Source organism: Ahaetulla prasina, chromosome 3, assembly GCF_028640845.1.
Source record: "Ahaetulla prasina isolate Xishuangbanna chromosome 3, ASM2864084v1, whole genome shotgun sequence".
Lineage (NCBI taxonomy): Eukaryota > Metazoa > Chordata > Lepidosauria > Squamata > Colubridae > Ahaetulla > Ahaetulla prasina.
Window position 1 is genome coordinate 14,787,926 of NC_080541.1, and position 15,712 is coordinate 14,803,637.

Genomic DNA, 15,712 nt, shown 5'->3' on the forward strand with positions numbered 1-15,712 from the left:
TCCTTCCAAGTCTCCCTTCCCAAAAGCACAACAAAAAATGTTTCCCCAAAATGCAATGCGTGTGCAGCCCCGCCCCCCACATGCGCCCTGCCTGCGCTCATGCGCAGCACAGATCTGAAGACCAGCTGGCCAACAGGAGGTGGGAGGTGGGAGACGGGAGGCGCTCATGCATACACAGTGGATCTGAGCTAGGACGACGGCTCGCATGCCCACAGAAAGGGGGGTGCATGCCACCTCTGGCACACCTGCCATAGGTTCGCCATCACAGTTATAGGGCATTGCATACCAGAACAACTAGACACAAAGACAATTTTTTCCTGCCATCACTCTGCTAAACAACTAATTCCCACAACTCTGTCAAACTATTTACTAAGACTGTATTACTATTATTCTTCTCATCCTTCCTATCACCTATCTCCTCCTGTTGTTGTTGTTAGTTGCGAAGTCATGTCCAACCCATCGCGACCCCATGGGCAACGTTCCTCCAGGCCTTCCTGTCCTCTACCATCCCCTGGAGTCCATTTAAGCTCATGCCAACTGCTTCAGTGACTCCATCCAGCCACCTCGTTCTCTGTTGTCCCCTTCTTCTTTTGCCCTCAATCTTTCCCAGCATTAGGCTCTTCTCCAGGGAGTCCTTCCTTCTCATTAGGTGGCCAAAGTATTTCAGTTTCATCTTCAGGATCTGGCCTTATAAAGAGCAATCAGGGTTGATCTCCTCCAGGACTGACTGGTTTGATCGCCTTGCAGTCCAAGGGATGCGCAGGAGTCTATCTCCTCCTACTTAAGACTATAACCTTGTTGCTTGTGTCTTTACGATTTATATTGTTTTATTTAGTTTCCTAGCATTATTTATGTTGATTGCTTATTTAGTATCTTATGACTATCATTAAGTGTTGTATCTTATGCTTTATGCTGAATATATTTATGATGACTATGATCATGATTTATCACTTATATCTTCTATGTACACTGAGAGCTTATGCCTGAGTACAATTTCCTTGTGTGTCCAATCACACTTGGCCAATAAAGAATTCTATTCTATTCTATTCTATTCTATTCTATTCTATTCTATTCTATTCTATTCTATTCTATTCTATTCTATTCTATTCTATTCTATTCTATGATCCTCTGATCAGCTCAGGAGAACAGGTTGGAAAGCTTCCTTCCTCTAAAGAAATGGGGATTCAGAGTTCAGCAGAAGAGGAGATCCTCCTTTGAAGAATCCTTGGTGCTTTGGGCTTTCTTAAAAGCAAGCAAGCTCAGAGAGTACCAAGGATCCCTCATTTCAACTCCGAACTACAAAAATTCTCCTTTATTGCTAGATAATGTTTTCTTGCAATGTTTTCTTTTTTCTCTGGAACCCAGTACTGTAGGCTTAGGGACAAGAGTTGGTCCTTCTGCACAGATGTTGGCATTATTTCTGTGCCCTCTGCATGTAAACTACCTCACGTCCAATCCCAGGGGTATCCTTTGTCTTCTATCCCTTTGAAGCAGGGATGAAATGCTATCGGTTCGGACTGGTTCGCTGGAATCGGTAGTAATAAAATCTACCAGTTCTGGAGAACAGGTAGCAAAAAAATGCTACCAGTTCAGACGAACCTGTATTTCCGATGATCAGCTGTGCTGCACAATTTATATTCACTAGAAAGCAGGAAATCCTGCTTTCTAGCTAATCTAAATCACGCGGCACAGCTGTCCCCCCCACCCCTCGCTGTTTTACTTACCTTGAAAAAGGCTTCTTAAGCCTCCTTTTTGAGTGCTGCGAGGTACTGCCTGCGGTGTGCATACGCGTAAAGCATGCATTTGACATGCACTGTGAATGTGCTTGCACATGTGCAAGCGTGTGTTTGGCGCACACCACACCAGCGAACTGGTAGCAGACTTCAGAGCATTTCACCACTGCTTTGAAGGATGTCAACTGCTCCAATATTGGCCAATTGGACAAGCCCAGGCCGAAGAAGTCCTCTGCTCCAAGCAGCATCATAAAATTGTCTATGCTTTTAGCATACGGTCACTGATTCTATCACTCTGCTTCATTTTTAATCTGCAAGATGCTGCATATTGTTTGCACTGTTTAATCCTTTGTCTTACTGAAAAAAAACGTCAAGGTAGAAGTTCATTCTGGAATTGCTAGGAGGTTCACAATTTCTGGTGGCAAACTTTCCCAAATGGCAATCAAACAAAACTGCCGCTTTAATTCTGGAGACATCTCATGCAGGTTACAAGATGCAAATTACACAGGAAGAGTGATAGTATTCAGCCAGTTCTATCCAGTTTGGGCGAACCGGTAGCGGCAGCTGTAGGAGGTTCCGCCCACACACTTGGATGTCATCACATCCTGCTTTTGACCCCCTGCGCATGCGTGGAAGGCTCTGCGCATGCGCATAGGTGGCGCGCTCACATTTGCAAACTGATCGCGAAGATGAGTGAATACCACCCCTGCACAGAAGGTCTAATGCTCTTTAAGCAGCGTTTATGAAAAACGAATCCTTGCTTCACTTGATAAAGGTGGGTATGAAGCTAAAAGAAGACGTTTGTTCTAAAACAGGACTCCAAAGAAAATGTTTTCGCTGTACCAAGCCAACAACCATCTGGGAACTGAAATCTGGGTCTAGATTAGCTAAAATTCTTTATAGTGAAGGGAGTTAGAGAATTCATCTGGCTTGACGTTCTTAAACATCTTCTCTGTGGTCAACATTGGCTTCAACTACAAAAGAGATGTTGAGACTCCAGAAAAAGGGCAGAGAAGAGCAACCAGAATGATTAGGGGACTGGAAACTAAAACATACAAAGAACGGTTACAGGAACTGGGCATGGCCAATCTGGTGAAGAGAAGGACCAGGGGAGACATGATAGCAGTCTTCCAATATTTGAGGGGCTGCCATAGAGAGGAAGGGGTCAAGCTATTTTCCAAAGCACCTGAAGGCCAGACAAGGAATAATGGATGGAAACTGACCAAGGAGAGATTCAACCTAGAAATAAGGAGAAATTTTCTGACAGCGAAAACAATCAACCCATGGAACAGAAGTGGCCTTCGGAAGTTGTGGGAGCTTCATCACTGGAAGCTTTCAAGAAGAGACTGGACTGCCCTCTGTCAGAGATGGTGTAGGATTTCCTGCTTGGGCAGAGGGTTGGACTAGATGACCTACAAGGTCCCTTCCAAGTTTGTTAATCTAAACAGGTGTATAAATCTCTTAGCCAAGCAGATCTCAAAAGGCAAAGCACAGTCAGGCCTGATAAACCCTTGGCTGAGAGACCCTCAGGATGTTTTGAGGCTGAGATGTAGCATATTCTAGGAGGAAAGGAGGGTCTCCAAGCTCTTCCAATCTACCGGCAGTTAACCTAAGTGGCCCACCTAAAGAGACTACCTAACATCCTTTTTGGAAAAGTTTGAAGATAGAAACTCCTAAACAACCAGTCCTTGCCTCCTCCTTTCCTTTCCTGCACCAGAGGGCAGGACAAGAAGTAATGGGTGGAAGCTTATGAAAGAGAGATCCCACAGTAGAAGTAAGGCAAAATTTCCTGATGGTGAGAACAATTAATCAATGGAATACCTTGCCTCCCAGAGTTGTGTTTATTCCATCATTTGAGGTTTTTAAAACCATTTGACCTTGATAGTATAAATCCTCCTGCCTTGAGCAAGGGGTTGGACTAGAAGAACTTTGAGCGAGCTAGCTAGCTAGCTTGCTTGCTTGCTTCCTTCCTTTCTTCCTTTCCTTCCTTCCTTCCCCTCCTTCCCTCATTTACCTTCCTTCCTTCCTTCCTCCATCCCATCCCATCCCATCCCATCCCATCCCAACCCATCTTCCTTCCTTCCTTCCTTCCTTCCTTCCTTCCCCTCCTTCCCTCAATTACCTTCCTCCCTCCCTCATTTACCTTCCTTCCTTCCTCCATCCCATCCCATCCCATCCCATCCCACCTTCCTTCCTTCCTTCCTTCCTTCCTTCCTTCCTTCCCCTCCTTCCCACAATTACCTTCCTTCCTTCCTTCCTCCATCCCATCCCATCCCATCCCATCCCATCCCAACCCATCTTCCTTCCTTCCTTCCTTCCTTCCTTCCTCCTTCCCTCCTTCCTTCCTTCCTTCCTTCCTCCATCCCATCCCATCCCATCCCATCCCATCCCAACCCATCTTCCTTCCTTCCTTCCTTTCCTTCCTTCCTTCCTTCCCCTCCTTCCCTCATTTACCTTCCTTCCTTCCTTCCTCCATCCCATCCCATCCCATCCCAACCCATCTTCCTTCCTTCCTTCCTTTCCTTCCTTCCTTCCTTCCCCTCCTTCCCTCAATTACCTTTCTCCCTCCTCATTTACCTTCCTTCCTTCCTCCATCCCATCCCATCCCATCTTCCTCATTTACCTTCCTTCCTTCCTTCCTCCATCTCATCCCATCCCATCCCATCTTCCTTCCTTCCTTCCTTCCTTCCTTCCTTCCTTCCTTCCTTCCTTCCCTCCCATCTTCCTTCCTTCCTCCATCCCATCCCATCCCATCCCAACCCATCTTCCTTCCTTCCTTCCTTTCCTTCCTTCCTTCCTTCCCCTCCTTCCCTCAATTACCTTCCTCCCTCCCTCATTTACCTTCCTTCCTTCCTTCCTCCATCCCATCCTATCCCATCCCATCTTCTTTCCTTCCTTCGTCCCTCCCTCCCTCCCTCCCAATCAATCTCTTCCCACCCCTCATGAAAGGCAAAGAAATGAGCATTAGGGATGCTCCATATTTGCAGTGCTTGTTCTTTGCAAAATTTCCATCTTTCCATCTTTCTGCAGTGGGGAGCAGAATTTTGGTCAGCTGGTGCCTTCTTCCTTCTGCAGGGAGGAGGCTCTGCAGCAGCTTCTCCCTGCATTGAGCAACTGTCCAATCCTTCCCCTTGTTCTCTCAATCAGGCTGGACTATCTTTCCCTTTCCAGCTAGAGAGGACAAGTGAGAAGAGATTTCTAGAGGCAGAGTTTGGAACTCTGTCATTAAGATCCTTAATGACTCCTACTTCCAATCGAATTCTCTCCTGAGCTCCTCCCTCCCTCCCCCTTCCTCCCTTCTTCCCTTCCCTTCCCCACTTCTCCCTTGCCTTGCCTTCCCTCTTCTCATCCCCAGTTCTTTCCTTCTCCCTTCCCTCTTCTCATTCCTTCCTTTCCCTTCCCTCTTCTTTCCTTCCCTTCCCTTCCCTTCCCTTTTCTCATTCCTTTCCTTCCCTCTTCTCATTCCTTGCCTTCCCTTCCCTTCCCTTCCCTCTTCTCATCTCCATTTCTTTCCTTCTCCCTTCTCTTCCTTCTTAACATTCCTTCTCTTCCCTCTTCTTCCCTTCCCTTCTCTTCCCTTCCCTTCCCTTCCCTCTTCTCATCTCCATTTCTTTCCTTCCTTCCTTCCTTCCTTCCTTCCTTTTCTCATTCCTTCCTTCCTTCCTTCCTTCCTTCCTCTTCCCTTCCTTCCTTCCTTCCTTCCTTCCTCTTCTTCCTTCCTTCCTTCCTTCCTTCCTCTTCTCATCTCCATTTCTTTCCTTCTCCCTTCCCTTCCTTCTTAACATTCCTTCTCTTCCCTCTTTTTTTCTTTCCTTTCCCTTCCCTTCCCTTCCCTCTTCTCATCTCCATTTCTTTCCTTCTCCCTTCCCTTCCCTCTTCTCATTCCTTCCCTTCTCTTCTTTCCCTTCCCTCTTCTTCCCTTCCCTTCCCTTCCCCTTCCCTTCCCCTTCCTTGTGTCCTTGAGTCATTGTTGACTCCTGAAGACTGCATGGACTAGTCCCTAAAGCCTTCTTTGAAAGATTTCAGAAATGCCTCACCACTGTTCTCTTCCTAGGACTGAGAGAGAGGAACTGGTCCAAGGTTACACAGCTGGCTTGATGTCTCAGCTAGGACTAGAACTCACGGTCTTCTGGTTTCTAGCCTGATGCCTTAATCCAGTGTTTTCCAAACCTGGATAAATTATCCCAAACTGGCTAAAACTACTTTTACCCAATTTGGGGTAATTTAGAATGCATACTGCATTCTAACCAGAGCTGTAGTGGCGCAGTGGTTAGAATGCAGTATTGCAAGCTAATTCTGCTGACTGGCATCAGTTCATTCCTGATCCAAGCTCAAGGTTGATTTAAGTTTTCCATCTTTCTGAGATTGATAAAATGAGGACCCAGATTGTTGGGGGCAATAGGCTGACTCTGTAAATGGCTTAGACAAGACTGTAAAGTGGTATATAAGCCCAAGTGCTATTGCTGTTTTCTTTGTGGATGATAAGGGGATAGATGGATGGATGGATGAATGCACGGATTCATGGCCTGCTCCAAACCAAGGAAGGCCCACCATCTCTGAAAAATTGATATCACTCTGTTGTGAAGAATCTTCTACTCACTCAGAATCGGCTTCACTATATTTTAAGCCTCGACTCCTGGTCCTCTAGGATGATTGAGGTCTTGGTCATCTTTCAAGTCAACTCAACTTCTGGTACCAGACTAAAAACGTGGTCAAGTTTACTGAGGGCTTAAAGATACCTCTTTCTTTCTTTCTTTACCTTCCTCCCGCTCTCATTTACCTTTCTTCCTTCCTTCCTCCATCCCATCCCATCCTATCCCATCCCATCCCCCCCTCTCTTTCACCCCCACCCACTCCGTCCGCCCCTCCCTCTTCCCTCCTCTCTCCGCCTTGAGCTGAACCGGTTCTAACTCGGATCGACATTTTTTTAAAAAAAAAATAATAATCTCCTCCTGCCCACTAAAACTCCACAAACGCCCCTTCTGCAGCTTCCCCAAAAGCCAAGAGACCAAGTTTGCGCACTTGCGCGTTCGGGCAAACTCCTGGCCGGGTAGAGCCTCGGGGCCGGAGTTAGTGTTTTTTTTTTTTTTTTTTGGCCACCAAGCAGGTGTGGGGCGCGTGTGATGGGACAGGTGTGAACGGACTCCCGCGGGCAAGCCGTCGCTTCTTCTCTGGGGGAGGGAAAGGGGAGAGGAGGGGAGGGGAGAGGGACGAGAAGGAGGCTGGTACTTCTTTAAGTGGGCGCCCAGGGGAGCCGAGAGCCGAGAGCCTGACGTCACCGGGCCATCAGCTGACCGCGCTGGGTTCTGCCCTTCCCAAGCGAAGAGGCGGCTGGGCGAGGAGAAGCCCAGCCGAATCGTCCCTTCGCCGGCTCGGATTTCGACCGTTCCGGGCTGCAGGAACCGAAGCAAGCAGCCGAGCTCGGCCGGCAGACGCGGTCCGGGAACTGAGCGGCGAGCCCGGAGCGCGCAGCAACTTTGGCAAGGTGGGGAGAGGTGGAGCTGTGTGTGGGGGGGATCGTCTCTGCAAAGTCCTGCGCCAGGAGAGGCAAGTGTTCCCGCGACGGATCTGCCTCGGTTCGGGCCCCGTCCCGACGGTCTGTCGGTCTGTTCTTGTGTCCGGGGCTCCCTCGGTTTCCCCCTCCGCGGAAAGGCAGCCCGGCGCCTGGGGGAGGAAGCTGGCTTGGCGGCTGTGGCGCGCGTGACCCGGGGGAGCCGGCTGGTCCACCCGCGGCGTGGGAGCGCAAAGAGGACGGAGGGCGGCGGGTTGCAGAAACCGGTGATGCATCCCGCCGCCGCCGCTGCAGCCGGCTCTCCGGCTGCGGAGCAAACGGTCGGGTAGCCCGGAGCGGATCCATTCCTTCGGCTCCCGACTCTGCATTCCACCCACCCACCCAAACAACCAACCACTCCCCACCCCGGGCCATGCCTCGCTTCAAGATCTCCCGCAAGAAAAGAAAAAGTCCTCGCTTCCTGCCCGTCTGGTACCGCTGCAGCCTCGGGGGGCGGCGATCGCGGCAGGGCTGTCAGGACGCCCGTCCAGTGATGACGATGATGATGATGCTCCGGCCCCGAGAGAGTCAAGCCTTGTTGGGCCGCCTGCCTTGAAGCTGCTTCGTCCGCTTCCCGCCTGCTCCGTGGCTGCAAAGGCGCCCTGCCTCCGCGATCCTGGTTCCGGGGCTTGATCTTGGCCCTTGGCTTTCCTTTCCGTCGGTTCTTCCACTCGCCGCTCGTCCGGTCCCTCCTTCCCTCCCTTGCTTGGACCGATGTCGCCGCTTTTCAGCAGCCGCTCGGAGAACGACCGAGATCCCCCGCAGTTACGGCCGCCTCCAGCCTTCCCAGCTGCGTCTGTATAGCCTCAAGAGGTCGCCAGCTGGTTTCTCCTGACCCACCTGTCTCCTAACTTAAACCCGTAACTTCCAGCCCTGGAGAAGTTGCATTGCGCTCCCTCTCGCCCTTAATCTCCACCCGTGTGGGCTTATTAAAATAAAAAATAAAAAAATCCCGCCTGTCTGTGGGATTGCAGCTTTCTCTTTTCCTTGGATTCCGTCTAAGGCTGCAAGGAACTTCAGGAACTTCAAAGGATGGGAGGATAAGGCTTCTGCCTGAAACTTGGAAGGCTGCCAAGGAAAACAAGGAGGTGTGTGTGGGGGTGTGTGGCTCAGAATGTAGGATGGGAGCTTCCATGCTGGCCTCTTTGGGGGATCTGCCCCTCCCCACGATCCCAAAGGCGCCCAAGTGTATGTAGCCTTCCTTTACTTTGGGTCTAGGCTCCATGGAAGCTACCAGACAGGACTTGGGGGCCTGTGGCTTCGATTCTACTTAACCAGCCTTCCTGCCCTACTTTTCACCCTGCCCAGCTGACCTGGAAGCCGGAGGGGATGCAGTTGGCGAAGGCCCGCCTTGCTGCCAAGGTATATCCAGTGCCAACCAAGGCATGGAGAGGACCCTGTCTTCTGCCGCTGCTGACTGACCTTTGATCCCCCTGCCGAGGAGGTGGGGGGGAGGGGAGGAAAAAAAAACCCAGCTGCCTTTCAATGTGACAGGGGAGGACCTTCCTCCTCCTCCTGCTCCAACCTCCCACCAACGATGGAGCTGTCCGAGGTACGTTGCTTGAGCGACAGCGACGAGTTGTACACCATCAACCAGACACCCCCTAGCGGCGGTGCCCGCTCCCAACGCCTGCTGTGGCAGACCGCCGTGCGCCACATCACGGAGCAGCGTTTCATTCAAGAACACTGCAGTGGCAAAGCCCTCGGCTCCGAAGAGTCCTGCTGCCCCAACCACAGCCATCCTTCCCGGCGTCAATCCGGGGGAAAGAGCCTCAGTGGCCACAACAATGGGAGCACCAAAGTCTTCCCCGAACGCAGCAGCAGCAGTGGAGATCTGGGCTTCCTGCACCTGGATTGTGCTCCCAGCAACTCCGATTTCTTCCTGAACTGGGGTTATACTTACCGGGGGGTGATCTTCCCCACTTTACGCAACTCCTTCAAGTCTCGGGACTTGGAGCGCCTCTACCAACGCTACTTCCTGGGCCAGAGGCGGAAGTCGGAAGTGGTGGTGAACATCTTGGATGTGCTCACCAAGCTGACTCTCCTGTTGCTCCACCTGACTTTGGCTTCGGCCCCCATGGACCCCCTCAAGGGCATTCTGCTGGGCTTCTTCACGGGCATCGAAGTGGTCATCTGTGCCTTAGTGGTGGTCAGGAAGGACACGACCTCTTACACCTACCTGCAATACAGCGGGGTGGTCACCTGGGTGGCGATGGCCACCCAAATCTTGGCTGCGGGCTTGGGTTGTGGTCTCCTTGGCGACGGCATTGGCTACGTGCTCTTCACTCTCTTTGCCACCTACAGCATGCTCCCTCTGCCCCTCACCTGGGCTATTTTGGCTGGCTTAGTTACCTCCCTCCTGCAGCTCATCATGCAGACCTTCATCCCTAGACAGGTGGTGATCTCCATCAACCAGGTATTTCTTGTGCATTCCTTCTTCTTCTCCCCCCCCCTCCCAAACCCAGTTGGGCAAGTCAGTTCACCTCTACTCGAGGTTAGTTGGAAGTGGTGGCAGATTGTTGCTAGAGCAAACCTAAGCAGGACACGATATAGCACGTCCTGCCTAAGATGTGTAGGATTCTGAGATCATAGAATAGAATAGAATAGAATAGAATAGAATAGAATAGAGTAGAGTAGAGTAGAGTAGAGTAGAGTAGAGTAGAGTAGAATAGAATAGAATAGAATAGAATAGAATAGAATAGAATAGAATAGAATAGAATGAGTAGACTAGACTAGATTAGACTAGACTAGACTAGACTAGAATGAGTAGAGTAGAATAGAATAGAATAGAATAGAATAGAATAGAATAGAATAGAATGAGTAGAGTAGAGTAGAATAGAATAGAATAGAATAGAATAGAATAGAATAGAATAGAATAGAATTTTTTATTGGCCAAGTGTGATTGGACACACAAAGAATTTGTCTTGGTGCATATATGTTCTTGGTGTACATAAAAGAAAAGATCATCAAGAATTCTACGGTACAACACTTAATGATAGTCATAGGGTACAAATAAGCAATCAGGAAACAATCAGTATAAATCGTAAGGATACAAGCAACAAAGTTACAGTCCTACAGTCATCAGTGGAAGGAGATGGGTGATGGGAACGATGAGAAGATTAATAGTAATGCAGATTTAGTAAATAATTTGACAGTGTTTGTAAATTATTTGTTTAGCAGAGTGATGGCGTTCGGGGAAAAACTGTTCTTGTGTCTAGTTGTTCTGGTGTGCAGTGCTCTATAGCGTCATTTTGAGGGTAGGAGTTGAAACAGTTTATGTGTCCAGGATGTGAGGGGTCTGTAAATATTTTCACAGCCCTCTTTTTGACTCGTGCAGTATACAGGTCTTCAATGGAAGGCAGGTTGGTAGCAATTTGTCTGCAGTTATGGTAAGGAGAGGAAAAGATCCTTTTGCAAAACACAACAAGAATGCTCTTTGCATTTTCAGGATGGTGGCTCCTGAAAAACAACATCCTTTGCAAAAGCAAGTGTGGTTGGTAGCACTACTTAATCAGGGGGAAAGAGACTTTTTAGGATTGTGTCCGTCCCGAATCTCATTTTTCCTAAGTTGATCCTTTCCAGCTATCATGGGAGTTGAAGTCCAGCCACCCGGGGGAGCCTCAGAATGGAGGGAAAAACCACAAAATATAGTGGCGTCCCGTTCTTCTTTTACAGACGGCCAAGAAAATTGACCCAAGGTCATCCCAAATTGGCCTTCCTTCCTTCTGGGTTGCCAGATCATTTCGGAGAAATATCCCGTAGATTCCCAGCTAGAGCACAATATTCTTACACCAAATGAAGCTGCTTTAATCTGGAACACCCAGATGTAGTGCATCTCCCAGTCAGCCCCATACTTTCCCCCCACCCCTCAAAATAGTCTTCAAGGCCACCAAGGCCAGGAGGGGGAATCTGCCAATCACATCGGACAGTGTACAAATCCAGACTTTTAGAACGAAGGGAGCTTGTTTTGGTGTCCTCAGATAATGTCACGTAATTCTTTCTCCTCTGAGCTCTCATTCAAATGCTGCATTGGGTCCCTGTAGTATTTGATCAATTATTCAGCAGAGTTCATCAAGCGGAAGAAGAGCTGTTTTTGAGAGTAGCCTTATATACATATGACAAGCGGAACATGAAAAGTAAAGTCATCCTCGTTCAATTTAACAGCAACAGAGTCGGAAGGGACCTTGGAGGTCATCTAGTCCAACCCCCTGCTCGCGCAGGAGAACTATACAGTAACAGAGTTGGAAGGGACCTTGGAGGTCATCTAGTCCAACCCCCTGCTCACGCAGGAGAACTATCCTAGGGATTCGAACCGCCGAACTGTCGAACCTTCCTGATCGACAAGCTCAGTGTCTTAGCCACTTGAGCCACCGAGTCAGGACTCTTCCCCAGGTGCTGCTGTGTGCGTGTTCCCCTCTAACTGTCTGGTACTTCAACACCCATGTTGTTTTGCTGGGGCTGAGATTAGGCATTATGGGACTTGAACACACCCAGGCTGGGACAAGTTGGTATATAGGATTTCTGCCTTTATAACACTCTTCCCAGCTTTTGCTGGCTGACTGCTGTGGTTTGTTAGCTGAGATCCCTGGCCAGTTGTTATTGTTATTGTTGTTGTTGTTGTTGTTGTTGTTGTTATTGTTATTTTGGAGTGAGATGTTGTGCAATTTCAAACTTGTGCGATTCACCTGTCGTATCTGTAGGACTTTCCCATCAGTATCCCAGCTGTTTAGTTCTGATGTTTATCAAATGACAGCTTGAATGTGGTCAGGTGGCCCAAGCCACCTGCTAAATCTGTGGCTGAGGCCCCCAGGATGATATCAATTCTCATCTGTCCGTTAAATCAGGCTAGTTGAATTCAGCGTGGTTCTGCCGCTCTTCAGGTTCGTGTTCTGAAAGCTCTGAAACTCTATTTAACATGAATCAACTTGAGCTCAGTACAACCAGTTTGGCTGGTGGTCTGATTCTCAGTTGTGATTAATTTAGGGGCAAATAGGAAGACCATAGGTCAGCCATTTATTTGGTAAATTGGTAATTCGGAGATAAATTATGCTGAGTCTTTGTGGTTTGGTTTCTGGGAACTCAAAAAAAAAGGACTGGGAACTAAAACAATGCAATTATTAAAAATTTGACTTCCAGAAGGCATGGCGAATTTGTTTATTGATTTAGCTGTTTATTTTATGCAGATGCTCATTCCAGGAAAGAAAGAATACTCAGAACTGAAAACTTCCTACAGGTTTTCATCTTGTGACAGAATTCAATATAATTTGCCGCAACAATATCCAGTCCGAATGTGAGAAAGCTCTACACTTAGTTTAGAAATTGGTTTGGCCAGGAGGGTTAAAGGTCAGACTGACACATATTAATGGCATCCACACAAAATCTTTCAACGGGTCAGTAAATGATCTAACATAGGGGACTCCAACCATGGCAACTCTGGGAGTTGAAGGCCACAAGTCTTAAAGTTGCCAAGGTTGGAGACCCCTGATCTAACAGGTGCATTTGATAAGGAAGGGGAAAGCTATCATTTCAGATTTATTTCCTGTTCCAAAACAATTCCTTCCAGAAAAGAAGTTCCCCCAGGCAGACTAAAGCAGGAGAAAAACAGAATGTTCTAGAAAAGAACAGAATATTCTGCCCTTGAAATTGTGAGATTTGCACACACCTATTGCATAATAGGGTAATCTGGGTTGGTTTAAAGGGTGAATATTTTATTTTATTGTGGTTTAGTATGTTATGCAAGCCCACTTGACCTACTTAACTTATGGCTCAACATATGGTGTTACAAACCCAGAAGAAGAGATAGATTGAGTAACTCAGCTTAGCAGGTCATTAAACACAGTCCTAGTGTATTTGATGGGTGAGGTGGTAAGAATTCCTTATGGGTGTTAGACTTTGTGGCTTGGAAAATACACTGGATTCTTTTAGGAGCAAGATTCCCAACTTTTTCAGTGACTCCATCCAGCCACCTCCTTCTCTGTCGTCCCCTTCTTCTTTTGCCCTCAATCTTTCCCAGCATGAGGCTCTTCTCCAGTGAGTCCTTCCTTCTCATTACGTGGCCAATATCTTTGAGTTTCATCTTCAGGATCTGGCCTTCTAAAGAGCAGTCAGGGTTGATCTCTCCTAGGACTGACCGGTTTGATCGCCTTGCAGTCCAAGGGACTCCGCAGGAGTCTTCTCCAGCACCAGAGTTCAAAGGCCTCCATTCTTTGGCGCTCAGCCTTCCTTATGGTCCAACTTTCACAGACATACATTGCAACTGGGGAAATCATAGCCTTGACTATACGCACTTTTGTTGGCAAGGTGAACTCTGTTGATAGGAGAGATGAATGCAGTCCAAGTGAGCTGCAAGGGAAGATCTTTTAGAACAGGGGTCTCCAACCTTGGCAATTTTAAGACTTGTGGACTTCAACTCCCTGAATTCCTCAGCTAGCTTTGCTGGGAGTTGAAGTCCACAGGTCTTAAAATTGCCAAGGTTGGAGACCCCTGTTTTAGAAAGTGTGTTCTAACACTGCACGGTGTATCATGCCCTCCCTGTCATGTCTCCCTTGTTTTCTCTGCCCTGGCCCAAGTTTTTTAAAATGCTCTCTAAAACTGGCTTAAAGTCCTGAAACATTTTAATCTTCCTGGCTTATTGCAGCCACATTGTGTCTTGAGACCAGGAAACGTAGCGCTCGCAGTCATTTTGCTCTTTGGTTGAATGAGTTTTATCTCTGCTCTGTTCAGCCGCTGGGTTTTTAGAGCGATGCTGTGATCGGATTGTGATTTGACTAGATTTCTCTATTATTATTTTTTTAAAAAAGAAACCTTTGCTTTCATTTGTTCGCCACTCAGGGAAACTTGATGATGGGATTGGAAATAAGTAAAAAAGAGAAATCAGTAATCTCTATCAGGAATTGGCTAAGAACCCTATTTCCAGGTTGGACAGAAAGAACATCCCTATTTGCAAACTCTGCATATGTCAGGTTCCCCTTTAAGTAGGTAACCAGTTTTGTATAGACTCATGCATTTTTGTCATGGAAAGCTAAATGAAATTAATATATATATTAAGACTTGTGGACTTCCAACTCCCAGAATTCCTCAGGTAACTTTGCTGAGAGTTGAAATCCACAGGTGTTAAAGTTGCCAAGGTTAGAAGACCATGCGATGTCCATTCCCTTCTTGGCAGGGATGGCATTCTTTAGGGCAAGTCTGGGGAACTTAAAGAGGGAAAGAGACCATATTGTTGTTGTTGTTAGTTGTGAAGTCATGTCCGACACATTGCGACTCCATGGACAATGTTCCTCCAGGCATTCCTGTCCTCTACCATCCTCTGGAGTCCATTTAAGCTCATGCCTACTGTTTCAGTGACTCCATCCAGCCACCTCATTCTCTGTCCTCCCGTTCTTCTTTTGCCCTCAATCTTTCCCAGCATTAGGCTCTTCTCCAGTGAGTCCTTCTTTCTCATTAGGTGGCCAAAGTATTTGAGTTTCATCTTCATGGATCTGGCCTTCTAAAGAGCAGTCAGGGTTGATCTCCTCTAGGACTGACCGGATTGGTCACCTTGTAGTCCAAGGGACTCGCAGGAGTCTTCTCCAGCACCAGAGTTCAAAGGCCTCCATTCTTTGGCGCTCAGCCTTCCTTATGGTCCAACTTTCACAGACATACATTGCAACTGGGGAAATCATAGCCTTGACTATACACACTTTTGTTGGCAAGGTGAACTCTGTTGATAGGAGAGATGAATGCAGTCCAAGTGAGCTGCAAGGGAAGATCTTTTAGAACAGGGGTCTCAACCTTGGCAATTTAAGACTTGTGGACTTCAACTCGCTGAATTCCTCAGCTAGCTTTGCTGGGAGTTGAAGTCCACAGGTCTTAAAATTGCCAAGGTTGGAGACCCCTGTTTTAGAAAGTGTGTTCTAACACTGCACGGCGTATCATGCCCTCCCTGTCATGTCTCCCTTGTTTTCTCTGCCCTGGCCCAAGTTTTTTTAAATGCTCTCTAAAACTGGCTTAAAGTCCTGAAACATTTTAATCTTCCTGGCTTATTGCAGCCACATTGTGTCTTGAGACCAGGAAACGTAGCGCTCGCAGTCATTTTGCTCTTTGGTTGAATGAGTTTTATCTCTGCTCTGTTCAGCCGCTGGGTTTTTAGAGCGATGCTGTGATCGGATTGTGATTTGACTAGATTTCTATTATTATTTTTTAAAAAGAAACCTTTGCTTTCATTTGTTCGCCACTCAGGGAAACTTGATGATGGGATTGGAAATAAGTAAAAAAGAGAAATCAGTAATCTCTATCAGGAATTGGCTAAGAACCCTATTTCCAGGTTGGACAGAAAGAACATCCCTATTTGCAAACTCTGCATATGTCAGGTTCCCCTTTAAGTAGGTAACCAGTTTTGTATAGACTCATGCATTTTTGTCATGGAAAGCTAAATGAAATTAATATA

At 47.6% G+C, this 15,712-nt stretch overlaps 1 protein-coding gene across 3 annotated transcripts in view; it reads left to right on the top strand.

The window, feature by feature from the left end:
- The first annotated feature begins 7,089 nt into the window (after positions 1-7,089).
- The window catches only part of ADCY8 (adenylate cyclase 8), a 179,694-nt gene continuing 171,071 nt past the window's right edge, over positions 7,090-15,712 (top strand). For all 3 annotated transcript variants that reach the window (XM_058177076.1, XM_058177077.1, XM_058177078.1), the window contains exon 1: positions 7,090-9,700. In XM_058177076.1, the coding sequence (XP_058033059.1) occupies positions 8,822-9,700 (879 nt within the window). In that variant the 5' untranslated portion in view covers positions 7,090-8,821. The remainder of the gene's footprint in view (positions 9,701-15,712) is intronic.